Source organism: Coregonus clupeaformis, chromosome 6 (assembly GCF_020615455.1).
Source record: "Coregonus clupeaformis isolate EN_2021a chromosome 6, ASM2061545v1, whole genome shotgun sequence".
In the NCBI taxonomy this organism is placed as follows: domain Eukaryota; kingdom Metazoa; phylum Chordata; class Actinopteri; order Salmoniformes; family Salmonidae; genus Coregonus; species Coregonus clupeaformis.
Window position 1 is genome coordinate 9,361,005 of NC_059197.1, and position 24,409 is coordinate 9,385,413.

General features: G+C 44.3%; 1 protein-coding gene across 1 annotated transcript in view; it reads left to right on the forward strand.

Annotated features, from left to right (window-relative positions):
• Positions 1-24,075, forward strand: part of LOC121560176 (TNF receptor-associated factor 4) — a 65,864-nt gene extending 41,789 nt beyond the window's left edge. The window contains exons 2-7 of the mRNA XM_041873206.2: positions 10,696-10,747; positions 15,302-15,406; positions 15,697-15,858; positions 18,077-18,238; positions 20,559-20,714; positions 21,542-24,075. Coding sequence (XP_041729140.1) covers positions 10,696-10,747; positions 15,302-15,406; positions 15,697-15,858; positions 18,077-18,238; positions 20,559-20,714; positions 21,542-22,174 — 1,270 coding nt within the window. The 3' untranslated portion in view covers positions 22,175-24,075. The remainder of the gene's footprint in view (positions 1-10,695; positions 10,748-15,301; positions 15,407-15,696; positions 15,859-18,076; positions 18,239-20,558; positions 20,715-21,541) is intronic.
• Positions 24,076-24,409: the final 334 nt, after the last annotated feature.

Below are 24,409 nucleotides of genomic sequence, written 5' to 3' on the forward strand. Positions count from 1 at the left end.
CAGACGGGAGATGACAAGTGCCTGGATTAGGACCTGTGCCGCTTCTTGTGTAAGGCAGGGTCGTACTCTCCGAATGTTGTAGAGCATGAACCTACAGGATCGGGTCACCGCCTTGATGTTAGCGGAGAACGACAGGGTGTTGTCCAGGGTCACGCCAAGGCTCTTCGCACTCTGGGAGGAGGACACAACGGAGTTGTCAACCGTGATGGCGAGATCATGGAACGGGCAGTCCTTCCCCGGGAGGAAGAGCAGCTCCGTCTTACATTGACTATACAAATGACTTTGTAATTTCAATGACAGGTATTCGTATCAACATTTTAGTTTTCATAAGAAACTAATGTTTGCAGTGTTACATATTCGTTTCTAGGGCACAATGTGTGCTTCAAAAGTAGCTAGAATTCATACAGGCCCTGCATCTCAATCAATGTATCTCAATCAATGTGAAAAAATCTTATTTTCTGGTGCTCCTACGTTTTATGTGGTGCTCCTAACATTTTAAAGTTGATTGCAATGAATTGTTTTTAATTTAGAGCACTGAATACATTACATTTGCTCATTTATTTATCCTATTTGAGTACCATCCAAGTACATGTAGGCTAAACAGTACAATTAAATCCAGCCTTGTATGCAGTCCTTCCCATTGGAAGAGGTTTCATTACAAACCCAATGAAGCACATAACCCTGCCAGCTGAGCTATAGATCACCAGTCAAGGTTAGCCAGTTCAAGCGAGTTCAAGGAACCATAAAATGAATAATTACAAATGTACAAAGTCGACAAGAAAGGGTTTCATATCACGAGGTCTGCTGAGAAGTGCTGGGTTGGCAGTTTGTAGGCTACGTAAAGATTCTGAGGCCCTGGTTCGCCTGATGAAGACTCTGTTTATAGCACAGTCACATTGATGGAAGGAGACGGCAACAGGGATTGTGAGGGAGTGTAAGCTCTGCCTCCCCTCCTCTCACACACTTAACCATGGATTATGGCGTCTCAGAGACTTGAGCCCAATTTGCAGATGGCTGCATCCCACCTTCTCGCCCTCCCTCTTTCCGTTCCCCCTCTCATCTGTGCTCTGGCAGGTGGCTGGACCCTTTGGGGAGTCAGTGTTCTCAGTTATGCCGGAACACAGTCGACTTGCATAAGAGCTGTGCCACTATGAGTCACAATGTAGCCTAACGGTGTAGAGCAGACGCTCCTGGATTCAAACCGATCAACCACCTCAGATCCCACTCTGAACAGTGTGCAGAACCTATTCCATGATGTATTCTCGGGGAACTGCCTGTGGCTCAGAACAGACGTCTGATATCATAAAAGTCAAATAACTATCCGTCTGTTCCTTTTCCTACAAGGATGTCAGCGAACATAGCTTTGCCCTTTTTTTTTTTTTGTCAGGTTTTGACGTGCTAGCTTGTTCCCCTAAGATCTACTCGGGGAAGAGAGCTGCTGCCATGCATGAAATTCACAGCAGCATCAAAATATATATTTTAGAATTGCAATATCGTCATAATCTAACTTAACACATTATTACCCATGAACAACTGCCTGCGTTAGTGCTGCTAAACAAAGATGGCATTTGAAAACTGAATTGATATTTCGCTAACCTTTTGAACGTGCCAGGACTGTGTGAATTAGCTCACAGATGGCTTGTGCTCATAAATGTCAGCACACTGAGTGCTTGGAGAGCTGCAAAGAAAAACGAATGTTGTTACGTAAGCGGCGTGAACTAGTGCCGTCACTTGCATCTAAACAACTTCCATCTTTGTGCATTTTTCTACAGAGCTGTCCCATTATCAATAGCTGCGTCTGTAATGGCACCCTTTCCCCTATATAGTGCTCTACTTTTGACCTGGGCCTGTAGGGCTCTATATGGGAATAGGGTGCCATTTCGGACACAGCCAGGTTCACCTCAGCCCTCTTCTTTGTCCCTGGGAGAAGAAACTACCTCTACTTTCTCTATGCATGAATGACATCACCGACACACACAGTGGTAGTGCACTAGTGGCAAGAAAAAGTATGTGAACCCTTTGGAATTACCTGGATAATAAAGGGAAATATATATTTTTAAAGGATATATATATATATCATATATATATATATATGCGAGAGAGAAAAAACATATGGGGGATTGGAAGTGATGCAGACAATTACATTGGAAGTTACAATCTATCTGCAATATTAAAGCTGATCTACCCCCTAAAAAAAGAAAAAAAAGTCACAACCATAGACAAACACAGTCTGCTTAAACTAATAAAACACAAAAAAAATTATGTTTTCATGTCTTTATTGAACACACCGTGTAAACATTCACAGTGCAGGGTGGGAAAAGTATGTGAACCCTTGGATTTAATAACTGGTTGACCCTCCTTTGGCAGCAATAACCTCAACCAAACGTTTTCTGTAGTTGCGGATCAGACCTGCACAACGGTCAGGAGGAATTTTGGACCATTCCTCTTTACAAAACTGTTTCAGTTCAGCAGTATCCTTTGGATGTCTGGTGTGAACCGCTCTCTTGAGGTCATGCCACAGCATCTCAATCGGGTTGAGGTCGGGACTCTGACTGGGCCACTCCAAAAGGCGTATTTTCTTCTGTTGAAGCCATTCTGTTGTTGATTTACTTATGTGTTTTGGGTCGTTGTCCTGTTGCATCACCCAACTTCTGTTGAGCCTTACATTCTCCAGCAAAATGTCTTGATAAACTTGGGAATTCATAGCAAGCTGTCCAGGCCCTGAGGCAGCAAAGCCCCAAACCATGATGCTCCCTCCACCATACTTTACAGTTGGGATGAGGTTTTGATGTTGGTGTGCTGTGCCTTTTTTTCTCCACACATAATGTTTTGTGTTCCTTCCAAACAACTCAACTTTAGTTTAATCTGTCCACAGAATATTTTGCCAGTAGTGCTGTGGAACATCCAGCTGCTCTTTTGCGAACTTCAGACGTGCAGCAATGTTTCTTTTGAACAGCAGTGGCTTCTTCCGTGGTGTCCTCCCATGAACACCATTCTTGTTTAGTGTTTTACGTCAGAGATGTTAGCATGTTCCAGAGATTTCTATAAGTCTTTAGCTGACACTCTAGGATTCTTCTTAACCTCATTGAGCATTCTGCGCTGTGCTCTTGCAGTCATCTTTGCAGGATGGCCACTCCTAGGGAGAGTAGCAACAGTGCTGAACTTTCTCCATTTATAGACAATTTGTCTTACCGTGGACTGATGAACATCAAGGCTTTTAGAGATACTTTTGTAACCCTTTCCAGCTTTTTGCAAGTCAACAATTCTTAATCTTAGGTCTTTTGAGATCTCTTTTGTTCGAGGCATGGTTCACATCAGGCAGTGCTTCTTGTAAATAGCAATTTTTTATTATAGGGCAGGGCAGCTCTAACCAACATCTCCAATCTCGTCTCATTGATTGGACTCCAGGTTAGCTGACTCCTGACTCCAATTAGCTTTTGGAGAAGTCATTAGCCCGGGGTTCACATACTCCAACCTACACTGTGAATGTTTAAGTTATATATTCAATATAGACAAGAAAAATACAATACATTGTGTGTTATTAGTTTAAGCACACTGTGTTTGTCTATTGTTGTGACTTAGATGAATATCAAATCAAATTTTATGACCAATTTATGCAGAAATCCAGGTAATTCCAAGGGGTTCACATACTTTTTTTTTGTCACTGTATATAATAATAATAATATGCCATTTAGCAGACGCTTTTATCCAAAGCGACTTACAGTCATGTGTGCATACATTTTTACGTATGGGTGGTCCCAGGGATCGAACCCACTACCCTGGCGTTACAAGCGCCATGCTCTACCAATTGAGCTACAGAGGACCATAGGGAATAGGGTGCTATTTTGAATGCACCCAATGGGTCTTTATGGTCCACCTGACCCCCCACTGGACTTGTGGGAAGCTCTCATTAAACACAACATTGCATCCTTACCAATACTGTTTATGAATCAAAGTATTGTCTATTTCTGAATCGTTTTTGTGTGGTAAAAGGTACTGATATGATGGCCTTTGTATAGGCCTATATTTTGTGTTGATCAAGAAGCTCATCTCTTGGGTGGGGATGCTCACTGTCTGAATGCTATGTCTGTCTGTAGGCTATTTACACACAGTTGTTTTCCACATGGGTTTCTTCTACCTTAGTCAATGCCTTTCATCCTAGTGAGGAGAGTGGTTGTGTCCCAAATGGCACCCTATTCCCTTTTACAGTGCATGTGTCCCAAGTGGTACCCTATTCCCTTTATAGTGCACAGGGCCCATAGAGCTCTGTGCACTATATAGGGAATAGGGTGCCATTTGGGACGCATCCAGTATGTTGAAGGGAGAGCAGGAGAAGAGAGTGAGCCATGGAAACGCTGCCAGACAACTACCCACACATTTGTTGTTGTAGTATGAGGCCTAGTCAGCTTTCCTCCACTTGCCTAATTTGTGCTATTGTGGCTAAGAACAACAGTAGAAAGACTCATGAAAATGTCTTAAGAGTGTCTGTTGTAGAGTAGATACAGAATACATAGTGTCTGGATCCAAACTGGATCTTGAGGAACTAGGCCTAATACCGATAAGGCTGAATCAACTCTTGTTGATGTCCGTGACCTTCAGATAGTCAGACATGGTCAGTTCACATTAAGCTGTCACTGACTGGACATGGACATTGCCAACACCAATGATGTGAGTTAGATATGATTTTACAAATTACATTTGCTGTACAAGCATGTCCTCTATGCATCAGTCAATCAAACCCTAATTAAAAAAAGTCAAAACATAACAAGATGTATGTACTCAACTAAATGAGCTTTTACAGAGTGAAACCAAAATAAACTTCACAGCATGTTGATTCAAACATGCTTCCTTGCTGCACGTGAAATACTGTAGCCAACTGTATGTTGTTTTGATTTATCCCACAAACCCTCAGGATATGATTGGCATATCAAAGGTCATGGGTTTCTGCACAACATAATCCTCATTAACTACGTTTAACTAATCTCAGATTAAATTTCAGAAGTGTGGAATTTCACACGAGTCGTCATGGTACAGTAAACTAAACTCAGGAATTCTCTGAACCAGTCAGGTAGTGAGGAGTTAACCCAACCCGCCACCACTGTGTGTAGCGGGGATGTCGTTCATACATAGAGAAAGTGGGGGTAGTTCCTTCTCCTCCCAGGTACAAAGAAGAAGGTTGAGGTTAGTCTCGCTGTGTCCCAAATGGCACCCTATTCCCAAATGGGTCCTGGTCAAAAGTAGTGCACTATGTAGGGTATAGGGTGCCATTTGGGACAGCCCCTGCCTTAGTCCAGGCTGTAAACTGAGTCAGCATTCAGCGGGAGCAGGGAACGCTACCCTCCCATCGTATCGGGTTCCATAGGTAGAAACACCTGCTTCACCCCGTGTCTTCCACCTCCTTCCTCATCCAGGGGATCCCTCTGATTGCGTCAAAAAAATGGCGCGCTATATAGTGCACTTATTTTGACCAGGGTTTGTAGGTCTCTAGACAAAAATAGTGCACTATAAGGAATAGGTTGCCATTTGGGAAGCACATTCTGGCTCTTCTTTGGCTAGGGGGCATTCCTTCACCCGGTCACTGCCTAATGACTCTCCCTCCATCTCTCCCTCCACTGTCCTACAGACCTCTTCACTCATGTGGATATGGAGTGTACTTCGGATCAATTCTCTAATCTCCTTTGCCTCTTCTCTAAATAAAAGGGTATTTAGTCAAATGTGTTGGAGGCTCTTTATCTTTGAATGAGAGTCTAATTAGCTCCAACTGCTACTAACATCAACACACAATCTCCCAATCTGTTGTTGGTTACTACTGTAGTTGACGACCGGTCATTTAATTCAACTGAGTGTTTACATTTTATCCCCTTCAGTATTGCATAGGATAGGTTTATTGTGTATATATTATATTGTCTGAGCCAGAATGGCCTTTAGGGTTGTGTTTCTGTAGCATGAGGCAGCTTGATGTACAAGTAGTCTGTCAACGGGCTTGTAAAGGGCAGTTATAATGACAGTCTCATTACTGTTGGAAACTAGAGGCTGATAATTTCATGTGAGTTATAACACACACACATAAAACCTCAGGGTAAGCTTCCAGAGAAGGTCAGCAAGCCAGGCCTGATACAGTTACTAGCCAGACGACCCAGTCAAGTTTCTTGATGAGATCTCTGAGTTTGAAAATACTTATTTTGAGTGCCAAATGACTTATGGGCCATGGTCAAAAGTAGTGCACTATTTAGGGAATAGGGTACCATTTGGGACGCATTCAACCTCTCATGGTAATAGTAAAACTCTCTTTTGGACGTTAATTTGTCACAGACGTCCTGCTCTCCAGAACTCTCAAACTCCTCTAAGAGGCGTTTGTATAGCTCTCCACAGCCATGCCCTCTTATTGTAAACATGGTTAGGGTCAGGGGTCTCTCTGGTAGTCAAGAGATCAGGGTTATTCTTAGGCCTCATTCTGTGAGGTAGCAGCCATCAGGAGCCATCTCTTTCTCTGTGTGTGGTGGCTGTACTGTACTGTCCCTGACAGGCCGTCTGCAGTCTTCTGCAGGCCAACCAAACCTGGGGGATTTGTCTTGTTCTTCTCGGTGGCCGTCTGCTTGTCAGGAGGCCTATGGAGGTTGACGGAACAGTGTTGTGACTGCTGTCATCATCGCTATCACTGGGCTCAATGGATGGCTGTTTAATCTTCTCTCAGGGCCTACAAGAGGTTTTGAGGGCAAGAGAGAGGGTGCAATTAGGGGCTGGGGAATGGGGGATGGTCCAGGGAAATAATAGGGTGATGCTGGGGGGGGGGGTGACTTTCACCCATGGAGGGGAAATGGGAAATGCCCCTAATTAGAGCTGGGGAGAAGGCTGTTGTCTAACCAGATAAGTGGGGTGATTTTGAACATGTAATTAGCTGTGGGGCATACTCATCTGGCCTTCTGCTGTTTTGGTCCAGGGGCCTGCTGGATCTGATGTTGGCCTCCCTGTGCTGTAGTACAACAGCTGTGGAGCCTAGGCTATACTCACAGTATGAGAGACGGGGAAAGGATGGGAACCCATTGACATTTTAATGTGCTGATTGAATTTAACACGCTATTTGTATTTGTATTTATTATGGATCCCCATTAGCTGCTACCAAGGCAGCAGCTACTCTTCCTGGGGTCCAGCAAAATTAAGGCAGTTATACAATTTTCAAAACATTACAATATATTCACAATAGATTTCACAACACACTAAGTGTGTGCCCTCAGGCCCCTACTCTACTACCACATATCTACAACACAAAATCCATGTGTACGTGTGTGTATAGTGCGTATGTTATCATGTGTGTGTATGCATGTGTCTGTGCCTATGTGTTGCTTCACAGTCCCCACTGTTCCATAAGGTGTATTTATTTTTTAAAATCAAATGTACTGCTTGCATGAGTTACTTGATGTGGAATAGAGTTCCATGTATGTGGTTACTGAGCTGTTCTGTCTGCAGTGCTTTCCCAACATGAGTGATTGGTTAGTTTGTTGTTTATCAGCCTCTCACCCTGTATAATCATTAACTTGACTTGTGAGAGCTGTGTTCAAGTCAGGCACTGTTATCTCTGCCCTGTGTATCCTAGTAGGCATATATTGAAACTGTAGCCTAGTTGCAGTGAAGCTGTTGGTATCAGTAGTGCCATTGGTTTGTGAGTCAAGTGGACAGGGTGCAAGGTCCCTGCTGGTGGCCAGGCTGTACTGTATGTATGCAAAGGACTTTTCCCTTTTTTCAGTGTTACAATATTGTATATCCTCTCACAGCCGCACAGTGCTGAGTGATTGGAGGTGGGCATTGAAGTAGTCAAGGGCATTGAACAGTAATTATTGCAATCTTACTCTCCACTGTAAGGAGGCCTTCAAGTAGTCATAGAAATTGTTTGTCAAGAGAAAGGGAAGACTTGTATAGAAGCTATTATTATTCCAATGCCCCCACCTCTCTCTGCTAATGTGCTGTCACAAAGCAAGCTCCACAAACAAGCGGGCTGGAGAGTCGGGTAGCATTATGAACAGCGGACCAAGCAGATGAATGCGTGGCTGCAGGACTTTCTCTGCGAAGTGGGGAGGGAATCATCCTGACAGCCTGTGACTACGCTCTTTTCACCTGTCTGCCTCTGTGTCAGGCAGAGCAGAGGAGCAGGCTGGGTAGGGCCTTTAGCTGTAAACCCTGCTTTCCTGCACTGCTTACATCTCTCCTGTCTAGTCCATCAAGGAGCCCCTTTCTGTCTGTTCCTATTTCCTTTCTCTATATGGGGGAAGAGTCACTACACAGCCCCACGTCCCAAATGGCCCCCTATTCCCTATACAGTGCACTACTTTTGTGGGCCCTGGTAAAAAAAATACTGCACTATATAAGGAGTAGGGTGTCATTTGGGATGTAGCTCACAGCTCTGCGTCGTGCAGTCAGGCCCTGTGGCTCGAAAACACATCATCAACATCAAATAGATGAGGCTCTAATGACGGAGATGAGTAAATTATTTCACAGTACATATAAGATGTTCTGCTGACTTGGGCTCTTTCCCCTGGTGATCAATAGATATTTTTTACTGCTGTCTTGTAATGCATGAATCTCTCTCTCTCTCTCTCTCTCTCTCTCTCTCTTTTCTCTCTCTCTCTCTCTCTCTCTCTTTTCTCTCTCTCTCTCTCGCTTTCTCTCTCTCTCTCTTTTCTCTCTCTCTCTCTTCCCCGTTATCCCTCTGGTCTGTTGTTCTGTGTGCAGCTGATTCCACAGCAGCTGGGGAGGCAGGCCAGGCATTCCAGCCGGGGCAAAGTGCAGGGTGATCACTGATCATGTGTCTCAACATCACATGGCCCTGGGTCTCTGGTCCACTCCCTGGGGCCTCAGGCTCTGTCAGGTGACATTGAGGCCAACTAGATTACAGGGTAACAAGGGCCACGGGGGCCCTGGTCAATAGGGACATTGTATGCATCCCAAATGGCACCCTATTCCCTATATAGTGCAAAAGGAGTGCACTACATAGGGGATAGGGTGCAATTTGGGACAAACCCATTGTAGGACCCTGGGAGCAGAGACCATTGCCCTCCCTGCCCCCTTCGGGCTCTTTGTTTTCCCATTTAATCTATTAATGTACTTTAGAGAATGGAGAGGTCAGGAGAAGTCTGTTCATTAAAATATGTCTTTCTCTTGTTTACCTCGTACATGGCAGTAGGACCGATGGAGCTTCATGGCCTTGTAGCTTTAACCCAAAACACTGAGGTTATTTTAGTCCCTCTCTCACACCCATGGGCAATGAAAAGTATGCAAAGCAAAGGAGCATTTCACCATTAGTGTTACAGTACCTCTATCAATGTGGCATTGTTGCAACAAGATGACTGTCTGGCTGCGGCCTATGATAATGACATTGCGATCTCATGTATGTGCACTGGGCCACGAGGAAAGGGAAATACATCCTCATCTCATATCACTGACTGATTGACTGACCCTCTTGATCCCCCTGATCCCTGACCCAGCCACCCATATGGCTCAGCAGGGGGCCTGCAGCCCCGCAGCCCTCCACTACACTACAGACACATCTCTTTAAGGGGTGCACACATCGCACCAAATATGGATTTCCCGTTCGTCTACCGTTCATTCAGCGCGCTGTTGACGTCTGACTGCTGACATTTTCACGCGATTCTACATGTAAAATTTTGTTTGCACTCGGTTCGCAAGTGCTCTCTGCAGACAAATGCTCTTGGTGTGTTCGAGCCCTAATGCATCTCAGGGGATCAGCCACTGATGGCCTTTTAAAGTTGCTCTTTGTGTCACTGATTGACTGGCTTTGCTGTACAGTAGATCTATGGGCTCAGTACGCAGTGAGCCCACCCCCACTGCCTGCCTGCCTGCCTGCCTAAAGTACTGCAGTGACGTCATCTCCATTATTTACCAGAGTGAATATTTAATGGTGACATCAGGACTGGGGACGTGCTAGAGGGCCACCGCCACCCATCTCATCTGGCACCTTGGGAAAAGGCCTCTTAATCAGGGCAGCCGATTCGTTTTTTGTAGCGCTGCCTGTGTGATAAAGTCATAGATCTCAGATCTTAATTTGGATTTTATTGCCGCTGGAGAAAATAGAGAAGGGAGGGAGGGAGGGAGGAACCAAGAGAGGCAACAGCTAGTCGCCCAGACCCGCCAGCCTCACTGGCAAATCAGCAATCAATATTTCCTGAGGGAGAGGGAGGGTACAAAGACCAGGCTTACTGCCCTCTTCAGCCTCTTCACACACACTCAGGTTGTCATCCCGCTGCCTTCAAAGAGAGAGGTAAAAATGAACACCTTTGACATGAGAGTGCAAGAGAAAGGGGGGGGTATGGGTGGGGGCGAGCGAGAGAAGCCCTTAATGTATTCTAGATAGACAGTTCAGGCCCCAATGTGTTCTCTTTTCCTCTCCAGTAATAAAATTTGTGGAAATAAATCCCTAGAGGGGGGGAAGTTGAAAGGGCAACTACATAAAAGCCAATGGCTCAGAGAAAGTAATCTGGCTTTATTGTACAGTGCAGTGTGGTTGGGATGGGTGTGTGAGAGCAGAGATGGGGGTGGTGGTGCTTTTGAAGGCAACTGGAAGAGAGGCAAGGGCACTGTGTGAGGCACAGTGTGTGGCACATTGTGTGGGCCTCTTAGGACAGTGGTACCCTATCATGTACAATGATTATTAATGTGTCCTTTCCTTCTTGTGTCTTACAGTGAGGGGGTCTTCAAGTGCCCAGAGGACCAGCTGCCCCTGGACTATGCCAAGGTACGGTTAAAACCCACTTACCCACTTTCTCACATGTCGTATTCAAGTTTGAATATGTGTCAGTTAAGCAATACTTGAGCCTACAACCATAGCTAAGCCTACAACCATGCCCCAATCAACAGAATTCACCCTCACTTTCTGATGTCTTCGGGCTACCCAGTAACTTCCCCATACAACACACTGATTATGAATGTCCTTGTAATGTCTCAAATGGCACTCTATTCCCTAAATAGTGCACTACTTTTGACCAAAAGTACGCGAGTCACCATGTCCCTTGTCCCAGACCCATAGACCAACAGACAGAGAGAGGGCTCAGGCAGCTAGCTACCCATCCTAGTATAGGCCCACTAATTGTGCTAATGAAGGACCACAGGCTACCAATTCCCCTTGGAATGTCAGGTTTGATGGCGGTCCGTTTCTCAATGCACAAAACAGTTCACTCTCACACACCACTGTTAGCGTTTAATACAGTACCCATGAAAAACAAATGAGCAGACATTATTACACAACCGGAGAGAGGCTGGGGAGTGGTAAAAGCACATATTGCATTGCTGGAGAAAAGCAAAAACCTTCAAATCACTAAAACAGTAGCTCTCCTAAACCTCTTCATCTCGGCTCGAGAGAAAGAATACCACATCTAAATCTCTTTTAATTAAACTTTTGGCTTCTTACTCTGTCTTTTCTTTTAAGCATTTAATCAGATTTTACTGGGGGGAAAAGATGGTCGCAGACTCTATTCGTAATGAACCACTCTCTTACAAACTTGATTTTCCCATTGTGCCACAGTGTGCAGCGAAAGGATAAGGACATAATTCTTCTCTGTGCATGAGAGGACCCCAAGCTTAACACTTAACAAAGGAATAAAAACACCAATGACCACTAATTCATCATCTCAGTTACTGTACAGTCTCACTGGCTAGTCTTTCCATGAATTAATGAATTGCCCATACATTAGGCCCATCATGCTCTATACTAAAACATTAGCATGCTAAAGTGTGGTAGGAGTTCAGAGGCAGTAATCCAGTGAGGTGGTGAGTGTGAGGTCAGTGGGTGCCGAGCTGTGACTGCTAGCGAAGCACTTAAGGAGACTGTAGTCACGACAGAGAAGCAGTGCACTGGTCCCCACAGGGAGGACGTGCTCATTGCACACCTGTCAGACACTGTTATTTACTGATGCCTTCACAGCCTCCAAGTCACCTGTACATTACCCCCTGCTGGTGACTAGGGGTGCAATCCCAATGGACACCCTATTCCCTATGTAGTGCACTTCTATTGACCAGAACCCTGTGAGCCCTGGTCAAAAGTAGTGCAGTATATAGGGAATAAGGTCCAGCTCCCTGGGTACAGCTCATTACACTATGTCCCTGTCCTTGCCCTCCCTGAACACAGCTCCATTAAAATAATGCTCTCATTTCACCCAGGCAGTGCAACATGTCATTAAAATATGTCCCTGTTGTCAAAGAGAGGAAGCAGAATGTCACTAATGTAAAGGGATGTGTTCTGCAGCTGACTGACTCTTCCAAAACACAGACAGACCGAGTCGAAGTTTGAGTTCCAAAGAAATTTAGTTCCCTGATCCGCCAGGGACTATGTTATTAAAAGGTCTTTATTGCAGTCCCCCGCAGACTCCCAGGCTGGAACAATGAGGGAGCGTTAAGGTTTACTTTAAAGGATTTGGTTTCTTTGTCATCTTGGCTCAGCGCATGTGATTTCCAGGAGGAAATAGTATTGCGGTTATCTGCTTCAATCACTCACCATTATTATGCTGCAGGACATGCTGCAGGACATTGTAAGAGACAGTGCTGTTCTGTAGCACAATACAATACTTGCTTTATTGGTCCATTTGCACAAATAGCCAATTCTTTATTTGTTGCTGTCATAGTACCCAACCTGAGACACAACACACACATCACAGGCTGCGAGCAGCACCAATTCTCTGCCATAGTACTGTGCTCTTTTCAGATGGCTTTATATTTTGGTGATTTGAAGGCAGTGTTCATTACAGCTTGGTTAATGTGATATATATACAGTTGAAGTCGGAAGTTTACATACACCTTAGCCAAATACATTTAAACTTAGTGTTTCACATAGGATTGAGGTCAGGGCTTTGTGATGGCCACTCCCATTCCTTGACTTTGTTGTCCTTAAGCCATTTTGCCACAACTTTGGAAGTATGCTTGGGGTCCCCTGTAGCTCAGTTGGTAGAGCATGGCGCTTGTAACGCCAGGGTTGTGGGTTCGTTTCCCACGGGGGGCCAGTATGAAAATGTATGCACTCACTAACTGTAAGTTGCTCTGGATAAGAGCGTCTGCTAAATGACTAAAATGTTAAATGTAAAAAAAAAAAGAAATGTCCATTTGGAAGACACATTTGCGACCAAGCTTTAACTTCCTGTCTGATGTCTTGAGATGTTGCTTCAATATATCCACATAATTGTCCTTCCTCATGATGCCATCTATTTTGTGAAGTGCACCAGTCCCTCCTGCAGCAAAGCACCCCCACAGCATGATGCTGCCACCCCCGTGCTTCACGGTTGGGATGGTGTTCTTAGGCTTGCCTGCCACCCCATTTTTCCTCCAAACATAACAATGGTCATTATGGCCAAACAGTTCTATTTTTGTTTCATCAGACCAGAGGACATTTCTCCAAAAAGTACGATCTTTGTCCCCATGTGCAGTTGCAAACCGTAGTCTGGCTTTTTTATGGCGGTTTTGGAGCAGTGGCTTCTTCCTTGCTGAGTGGCCTTTCAGGTTATATCGATATAGGACTCGTTTTACTGTGGATATAGATAATTTTGTACCTGTTTCCTCCAGCATCTTCACAAGGTCCTTTGCTGTTGTTCTGGGATTGATTTGCACTTTTCGCACCAAAGTACGTTCATCTGTAGGAGACAGAACGCGTCTCCTTCCTGAGTGGTATGACAGCTGCGTGGTCCCATGGTGTTTATACTTGCGTACTATTGTTTGTACAGATGAACGTGGTACCTTCAGGCATTTGGAAATTGCTCCCAAGGATGAACCAGACTTGTTGAGGTCTACAATTCTTTTTCTGAGGTCTTGGCTGATTTCTTTAAACTTCTGACACACTGGAATTGTCATACAGTGAAATAATCTGTCTGTAAACAAGTGTTGGAAAAATTACTTGCACAAAGTAGATGTCCTAACCGACTTGCCAAAACTATAGTTTGTTAACAAGACATTTGTGGAGTGGTTGAAAAACAAGTTTTAATGACTCCAACCTAAGTGTATGTACATTTCCGACGTCAACTGTATATATATATATATATATATATATATATATATATATAATTCATCTTCACTAGTTAAACTACTGTAACACACAGCTTTTATTTGTGATGACATAACAGTTCATGTAAGTTAATGGACCAATAAATGCTGCCAAGTCAGGAGAGTGAAACGTTTTACCTCAGATCTACTTTTGTTCATAATGTATTATTCACTGGACCCTTTTTAATTCCACTACACATTTACCTTTTACAATTCCGACTTTTACAGTTCAAATAGGGTGCCAAGACCATAAACAATTACAGTGTACTTATGTATGTATAAATAACATTTAGGCTATGGTAAAACCATAGTATCTCAATGTTTTGATTCATAGTCTATAGAGAAAGAGACCGCCTCTCCTATGAAGGCTTATGAGCTAACAGTTGAGCTGTTATTTGTTTTAGGGACAGCTTTGACATTTTGAGGAAGTTCCTTTTCTGCTCGTGTGACAGAGGCAGCCTGGGCACCATAGGGACAGAGATGCATGCAGTGCTGCCTCACATGGATTGTCACAGAGAGCGTGTGTGTGTGTGGCCTAAATCTGTAAATCCAGAGGATACTGTCCTGTAGGGAGCAGATTTGGCTTGATTGGATAGAGAAGGACCTCATCCTTCTTGATCAGTGACTATGGGGTGTTCTCTCTCTCCCTCCCTCCTCACTCTAATTCTTTCTCTGATGTTTTCTACATTTCATGAACTATAGTTCCATAAACATTGCAGTATGTGTTCTTGTGTTCACAGAAGTTTAATTGTTATTCCTAATTTTCCTGTGGGACTGATTCATTCGTCATTTATGTCACATGTCCATGACTAGTACTTTGAACTTCCTCTTCTGCTGTTTTGCTGCTGGTCGCTCAGACCGTCTTTGTCAAGGCTTCATTCTATTAGTAATACACTTAGTTAGGCATCAACATGATAATGATTACTAGACTGCTGGATACACCCTTTGTCTTACTCAGTCACACACTATATTAGTTTGGGTGTTGCCCTGGGTGCGGCCACTATTCCCCCACTCTGTCCCCATAGCATAACCACACCATCCAGGGTTTATACTGCAGTTATCCTAGTGAGACCCGATGCCTCTGCTTTGCAGTCAGCATTAAGGAGATGTATTGGGGCCCTGCGACAGACTAGCTTCCTGTCCAGGGGCTGTACTTGTACATCAACCTGCCTCATGCTACAGAAACAGGAGATAGGCTGGACAAGGCGTATCTATCCTAGTGTGAGCCCGTGCTGATCATGTCCTCATGGTTGTGTCATGGCTACAGATCTACCCTGACCCAGAGCTGGAGCAGCAGATCCTGGCTCTGCCCATCCGCTGCATCCACAGTGAGGAGGGCTGTCGCTGGACCGGACAGATGAAGCAGCTCCAGGTCAGTAGCTGCCTGCCTGGCTTTATTACCCTTTTTCTCTCTCTCACTCACTCACTCACTCACTCTCACTCACTCACTCACTCACTCACTCACTCACTCACTCACTCACTCCCTCACTTCTTCACTCATCCTGTCTAAGCCACCTTCTTTGTGACCAGAGCCCTGTGTCTCCTGCCTCCAGTGTGTCATGTTGTGTTATCTGCTAGCTGAAGCCTGGCTAAATGCAGGGTGAGGAAACGTGTCTGGCTGCTGACACATTCCTCTCTCCCCCCTCCCTCCGTCTCCCTCAGGGCCACTTTTCCACCTGTGCCTTCAATGTGATCCCCTGCCCCAACCGCTGCTCCATCAAGCTGACGCGCCGTGACCTGCCCGACCACCTGCAGCACGACTGCCCCAAGCGCAAGGTCAAGTGCGAGTTCTGCGGCAGCGAGTTCACCGGGGAGGCCTATGAGGTAAACACCAACAACAACAAGCAGAGACCTACTTTGTATTTTTTTTATATTTTTACAGAGTAGCACTAGCAAGTAAACAACCTGGTTAAGGCCACATTTTTCACTGAGTGAATAGCAATCTTTGTAGTGTCTACTCCGCTTTCGAAGGTGGCAGTGTTGGCGTGAGGGGAGAGAGGTAGATCTGTGCACATTTCATAGTCTGTTTTTCTCTCCGTCCAGGAGATGTAGTGCCTCAGGGTTAACGTTAGCCTCTCTCCCTGTCACTAACACCTCTGTTACTGTTTACAGGCTGCCCTTCCTCTGTTTATACAGGCCCAATATGGCCTTTCCACCATAACATAATTATTAATATGGCTCCAGCTTTTTATAGGATAATTATTTGTTCATTTTCAGTGGCAGTGGGATCATATCTGACCAATTGTGACCCACCACCTCTATTTTACATTTACATTTACAGTCATTTAGCAGACACTCTTATCCAGAGCGACTTACAGTTAGTGAGTGCATACATTATTATTATTTTTTCATACTGGCCCCCCGTGGGAATCGAACCCACAACCCTGGCGTTGCAAACGTCATGCTCTACCAACTGAGCTACATCCCTGCCGGCCATTCCCTCCCCTACCCTGGACGACGCTGGGCCAATTGTGCGTCGCCCCATGGGTCTCCCGTTCGCGGCCGGCTACGACAGAGCATGGATTCGAACCAGGATCTCTAGTGGCACAGCTAGCACTGCGATGCAGTGCCTTAGACCACTGCGCCACTCGGGAGTCATATGTAGCAAAATTTGAAATTGTGTTTTTTACATTGGATAAAAGTAGAGACTCTGAACTAGAAAATGGTATATCATACACTGCAGTTGAGGAACAATGGGAAAGTAATTCTGCTTTGAAAGTTGATAAACTTGCAACCCCACTTTTTAGAAAAAGGTCCTTGAATGTTTTGGTACACCTACTGGAGAGCTCTTCTTTGTCTACACCCATTCAGCATCATTCACACCCTCTTAAGCCTTAGCCCCACCCATCTCTTTAAAGATTCACATGTGAGGCCATGTGCTAAACCGAGTGAGCTAAACAATGAACCATAATCCCAACCCATACTACTAGCAATACAAACTGATTGTCATAGCTAGCCATCATGCATGAATCTGCAAGTAGCTAAAGCTAACCAACTAGGTTCAATGTTAGCTAGCTAGCTAACATTAGGCTAAAACGAGCAATGCAAATAAAGCAAATTTCTGAGATACAAATAATATTACTACACAGATCATACACGTAACGTTAGCTAGCAAGCCAGCCAGCTAACGTTAGCTAGCTAGCTAACAGTACGCTGTAACTTGCAATGAAAATGACTTTCTGACCAAATTAGAAATGTATAATATCTGAACATTTAGCTAGACTCTTACCTTTATACAGCCTTCTGTGTTCTCTTTTCGACTCCCTCCACATTTGCAATCAAACAGTACTCTGCTTCCACCGGGCATTCCACTGATTTCAAAACTCGGTCAACTTCTTCCATGACAACACTGTTGATCACCGTTTCTTCTCCATCACTGTCATCAGAAGACTCTAATGTCTGATTTAATGAAAATGTTTTGACCTAAATCAGGGATTTCCTCATCGTCAGAGAGGGTAAGCATGGCATGATCATCCTCCAGAAAGTAGTCCATCACAACCTCTTCCCACTGATCTTTGTCGATAGCGCCTGTTAAATTCAGGGCAGCAATGTTGTGAGCAGTAACAACACTTTTGCAGTTCTCCATGATATCTTTTGAAAAAGCCACATACTGAGCAGCTCATGTTATAGACAGAAACATGCTACGTGGCAGACCAATCCAAACTCATCTCTCGGCATGTCCAGCCCATCCATTATCTCAGCCAATTATGGCTAGCGGGAAGGTTCCTGTCTTTTTCCGTGGCTAAACCAACTCGGCTCGTAATTTAACAATTGTATTCGTATTTACAGATGGCATACAAGTTTGTTATTAGGGCACATGAAAGTTAACATGTTCCAGAAGGGATTTCTGCCCATAAAACACATTTTCATAAAAACATTAAAATGCCTCCTGTGAAGTAGTGACGTGCGACATACGCCTAGCTTCTTGAACAATTATGATGAACTGCGCTGAAAGCTTGCTAGTTTTGCTGGTAGTTTAGTTGGTTGTGATGATGTCACTGCTGTGTTGTGACCGGTTTGTGTGTCCTGTCTTCTCTCCCAGAACCACCAGGGTATCTGTCCCCAGGAGAGTGTGTACTGTGAGAATAAGTGTGGCGCGCGGATGATGCGTCGGCTCCTGTCCCAGCACAGTCTGGCTGAGTGTCCCAAACGCACGCAGCCCTGCAAGTACTGTGGCAAGGAGTTTGTCTTCGACACCATCCAGGTCAGTCAACAACACCAACACACCTCCTCTGACCGAACAAGCTCTAGGACTTCTTCCTTCCCTACATACTCCTGCATGTATTGTTTTACAATCACATTTGTCATCACTTTATTAATGGGTAAATTTTCTTTCCCATCAACGTAGTATTTGTATTACTACTTGGAAGGCTAGACCTAAATTAGTGCCCAAACTCAGACCTGTGAGAATGAAGTGTTTTGAAGGTTTATTCTGGAGGGTTGTTATGAGCCCTTCCCTTATTTCACTGTGTGTGATAAAGGAACAGTGCAGTCTCAGTCGTGGATGAAGGAGGGTTCTCAGTCCCTGTAGAGTGTAATGGCACTGGGCCCACGGCTGCATGAACACTGGCTTTCATGGTGCCCACTTCTCTGTGCCAGCCCGCTGTGTGTGCCTGCTGCTGTTTGTACTGGCAGCGCCCACCCCCGGCAGCACCTGTCTCTGCACACATCCTGTCCTCAGGCCCAGCGGCCGGCCAGCCATTCCCACTCTCCTCTCATAGCCACAGTTTATTCATTATGTCTCCCTCTCAGAGCACATGCTTTATGATGCAAAGATCAGCTCCATAAGCAACTAATTTATCCCATTCATTTGAATAGACAGTCATTTGTTCTACAGTACCAGTCAAAAGTTTGGACACACCTACTCCGTCAAGGGTTTTTCTCTATTTGTAATATTTTTTACATTTTGTAGAATAATAATGTAGACCTCAACACTATGAAATAACACATGGAATCATGTAGTAACCAAAAAAGTGTTAAACAAATCAAAATATATTTGAGATTTGAGATTTTTCAAGTAGCCACCCTTTGCCTTGATGACAGCTTTGCACACTCTTGGTATTCTCTCAACCAGCTTCACCTGGAATGCTTTTCCAACAGTCTTGAAGGAGTTCCCACATATGCTGGGCACTTATTGGCTGCTTTTCCTTCACTCTGCCGTCCGACTCATCCCAAATCATCTCAATTGGGTTGAGGTCGGGGGATTGTGGAGGCCAGGTCATCTGATGCTGCACTCCATCACTCTCCTTCTTGGTAAAATAGCCCTTACACAGCCTGGAGGTTACATTGTCATGTTGAAAAACAAATGATAATTCCACTAAGCCCAAACCAGATGGGATGGCGTATCGCTGCAGAATGCTGTGGTAGCCATGCTGGTTAAGTGTGCCTTGAATTCTAAATAAATCACAGACAGTGTCACCAGCAAAGCACCCCCACACCATCACACCTCCTCCTCAATGCTTTACGGTGGGAACTACACATGCGGAGATAATCCGTCTCACAAAGACACAGCGGTTTGAACCAAAAATCTCAAATTTGGACTCCAGACCAAAGGACACATTTCCACCGGTCTAATGTCCATTGCTCGTGTTTCTTGGCCCAAGCAGGTATTTTCTTCTTATTGGTGTCCTTTTAGTAGTGGTGTCTTTGCAGCAATTCGACCATGAAGGCCTGATTCACATAGTCTCCTGTTACTTGAACTCTGTGAAGCATTTATTTGGGCTGCAATTTCTGAGGCTGGTAACTCTAATGAATTTATCCTCTGGAGCAGAGGTAACTCCGGGTCTTCCATTCCAGTGGCGGTCCTCATGAGAGCCAGTTTCATCATAGCACTTGGTTTTTGCGACTGTACTTGAAGAAACTTTCAAAGTTCTAGAAATGTTCACTATTGACTGACCTTCATGTCTTAAAGTAATGATGGACTGTCGTTTCTCTTTGCTTATTTGAGCTTTTCTTGCCATAATATGGACTTGGTCTTTTACCAAATAGGTCTATCTTCTGTATACCCCCCTACCTTGTCACAACACAACTGATTGGCTCAAACGCATTAAGAAGGAAAGAAATTCCACAAATTAACTGTTAATTGAAATGCATTCCAGGTGACTACCTCATGAAGCTGGTTGAGGGAATGCCAAGAGTGTGCAATGCTGTCATCAAGGCAAAGGGTGGCTATTTGAAGAATCTCAAATATAAAATATATTTTGATTTGTTTAACACATTTTTGGTTACTACATGATTCCATATGTGTTATTTCATAGTTTTGATGTCTTCATTATTCTTCTACAATGTAGAAAAAAAGAAAGAAAAAAAAGGTTGTTAATCACTCATACAGTGATTCTGCTGTGCAAAGTGCTTCATGTTGTCTTGTCGATTCTCTTAATCTTGCATGCGTGATACACAGAGCGCATTTTGTATGATAAAAAAATTCTGATCCCAATATATTTTTTAGCTTGCTGGCTGTCTAAATCTATGTCAAAAGTAATAAATGAAATAATAAATGAATAATACTTTTTTCTACCCTACAGAACCATCAGTACCACTGCCCTCGGTTTCCAGTTGCGTGTCCAAACCAGTGTGGCACCCCCAACATCGCCCGGGAGGACTTGGCCAATCACGTGAAGGAGAACTGTGGCAGTGCCCTCATCCTCTGCCCCTTCAAAGATGCTGGCTGCAAACACAGGGTAAGGCTGACCTGCTGCGATATAGCTGCTTTTTATTACTTCAGACCCTCAGAGAAAAACCTTGATTCTAGCTTCTTGCAAGAGGCATCGTTTTTTGTCATTACTGCCCACTGCTTTATTGACGTCAAGTTTTATCATTTTATCACTCTCGGGTAGTTTTTTGTGCTTGTTTCCAAAATTATATTTGGATTATAATGCTTCATGCTCCGGTTGCATTGAAACCCAGTAACTTATGTCCAAAGCGATGATTGTCTCCAGCATACATTGCCGTCTGTCTGTTCGTGCCTCTAGGCTATATTTTAATGAGAGTCACACTTCTCCTCCGCTCTGACAGCGTATTTTAGTCTATTTTTGAAACTGACGTCAATCTGAGAAAATTTGGAGTGCTCCCGGAGTCAGAGCAGACAGGCTTCATGCTTTGTGTTGTCAGCTTCTGTCCTTCAGTTTGAAATGGGAGCGAGTTTGGAAAGCTCAGTGCATAGCAATGCAGATGGTCTGACAAATGCATAAATGACTCTCTCCCCAACCACAAAGGCATCAGGCGAGAGAGTACAACCAAGAGTGCAGATGTTCAGTACACCAAACACAAATGTGTATGGCAGGGCTCCCAAAAGAGCAGCTGATCAGCAGACGGACACAACATTCACTTACTGTAGGAGGCTTGAATGTGAAACTCAAACAGACAAAACAATCTAGTGTGCTGTGCATACTGTACCACGTTATTAAACACAACACATTTCTATACAGAGTTTGTACTATACATAGTTTTACCCTCCTTGCTACACACAGTGACCTCTCCCTAACCAGTCTCTCCTCTCTCCTTGCAGTGCCCAAAACTGGCGATCGGGCGTCACCTGGAGGACACGACCAAGTCCCACCTGACCATGATGTGCAGCCTGGTGGGGCGCCAGCGGCAGGAGATCCTTGAGCTGCGGAGAGAGATGGAGGAGCTGTCGGTCAGCAACGATGGAGTGCTCATCTGGAAGCTCAGCGACTACTCCCGGAAACTCCAGGAGGCCAAGCTCCGGAACAATCACGAGTTCTTCAGCCCGCCCTTCTACACCCATCGCTATGGCTACAAGTTGCAGGTTTCTGCGTTTCTCAACGGTAATGGAAGTGGGGAGGGCTCGCACCTGTCCATCTACATCCGGGTGCTGCCGGGGGAGTACGACAACCTGCTCGAGTGGCCCTTCTCCTACAAGGTGACCTTTTCCATCATAGACCAGAGCGACCCGTCGCTGTCCAAGCCACAACACATCACAGAGACCTTCAACCCTGACCCCAACTGGAAGAACTTCCAGAAGCCGTGCAGCACTCGCAACTCGCTGGACGAGAGTACCCTGGGCTTTGGCTACCCCAAGTTCATCTCCCACGAAGAGATCAAGAAGAGGAACTATGTCAGAGACAACTCCATCTTCCTCAAGGCTTCCATAGAGATCCCCCAGAAAATCATGGCCTGAGGGAGAGCTGGTTTTTGATTTATCAGAAGGGAAGGGAGGGTGAAAGACAGGCTTGAGACTGATATGACACTTACCTTGAGAACTTCACCACACTTATCATTTAGACACTGACTGACTGTCCATATCCATACAGCCACTCCACTGCAGGACTTAGAGCTGCTACTCTGTTGGGTTGTGTTGGAGGACTGGACTGGAGGACCCCACTTTCTGATTCTTATTTGTAAGTGTTTGTTTTCTAACATTTTTCTTCTCTATCTGCAACAAAAAGCCTTGGAAATCAACAGTGCCTAGAGAGTTTATTTTAAGTTATATTTTGTTGTTTTTCTGCAGCACAGGTAAATATTAAGAAAGGATAGAGAGATGTTCTGGGGGTGGAAGGCGTCCTTAAGCCTTTGCACTTAGAAATAATGTTTGGCTCTGGTTTGAACCATCCCATCTGATCACGAGCGGTCCAAAGAATAGGGCAAACCTCAGGCTAGTGGAAGGAGCTCATCACACTCTCAAGCCCAACTGCCTTTTGTTTACCTGCTCTTACAGTGTCTCCCACTGATCCCTTAACAAATGCAAAGCTCTTGGTTAGCAAATTTGAGATAGCTGTTTAAGCCTATTGTCAGCAAACAATATTACAGCTGTAAATTCAGTTTGTTTCTTCTCGTCATTGTTCCATCACTCGCTGTCTACAATTTGTCATTTCACCCATTCTATAATGCTTAGAATGAGAGGATCATGATCTTTAGACAAAAAACAACAATCATTTGTCACAGGCAGATTTATAAGCCTCTAAAAGGCATCTCCTGTGGGGTCCTGAGAAGATGGATACAGTAGATGGGTTCCTGTGCTTTGCTGGTCAAAGGTGCTAATTATGACGGTCTTTGAACTGAATCGAATCCACTCGGTCTTGTCAAGAGACGGTAAGGTACATGTGCACTTAAGTGTGAAGGGAAAGCCATGAGGTCTGGGTCTTGGTAGGTAGGTAGGGGAGAGATGAGCTCAAGACATCAACAGAAAAACATGCATGTTTCAATGCGATTCAACGTGGACCACATTTTTGTACTGTAACCTGTATTCTTGAAATCTTCTCCCCCGATACTGAGGGCTTTTTTGCAGTGGAGGAACTGTTAAATGGAACCAAATTATTTTTATATTTGCAAAATGTGAGCAACATTTGTTGATAATGTGTCATAGACAGAAAGACATTGGAGTGAATTAGCTTAACGGAGGGCTGTGAGCTGAAGTGCATTGAAAGATGGTTTATGCCTTGGTCCCCTCCTGAGAATGACGTGTGGGTGCCTCGGGACAGACTGCATCTCAATAGTGTGGTGCTGCTGGTTACCATGGCCACCAGCGTGCATCTTCACCTCAGCACGTAAGCTGGCAATGAGGAGAGGTTGAAGAGGAGCAGCCATGTGCAATACACCCGTCATAGGCTCCATCAGGCCATTAACACCCGCGTTGGAGGACTTGATCATACATTCATGACATATGTGAATAATACTGATGTAAAAAATGCAGAAGCACCTTCTGTCGTTTTTATTCTACATGACAATTCCTGGTTTCTTGCTATAATACCAGCTAATATTTTACTGTGATTTTAAAAAAGAAAAAGAAAACGTTTTGTAAAATTCTGTATTTTGCGAAGTACTTCAATGTTTTATACAACTTTTTGTTGGGGTTGAGCATGGGAATTTTATGGACACTTTTTTAAAGGTTAATCTCTTCTGAATAATTGTTTGGTTTGTTTGGTTTGGATCTCACATATTCTGTCTGTATTATTTTGTCTTTAAAAGTATTTATTTTAAAGAGCCATCACGTAAGCTTGATTGACTAGATGGCAAAAATGTTTTAATATGTTGATGAGGGCTTCTCAATTTCTCTTTTAAAATAAAATACTATCTATTACATCTTGCTTCACTATGCTGCTAATTTACTCTTTGTCATTGTACAGTATGACTGAATGTTTGCATTGCCTACTGAGTTCTCAGCTTTCATCCACATTTTCTCAGGCAGTTTGGCCTCTCATTATTTACATTTCCCCCCAGAAAAGGTTTTACTGATGGCATTGATGATTCTGCTCGTCTTGTAGCACATACAGTAGACCACACTAGATACAGTGCCTGGCTCAGCTGTCTCGTAGGCAGACAACTTCACTTGTCTTAAACTACAACAAATGTTACCTTAACTCTTGCTTCCTTGATGAAAAGGTTGCTATTTCTTTCAGAAATTCCTGCCTTTTTC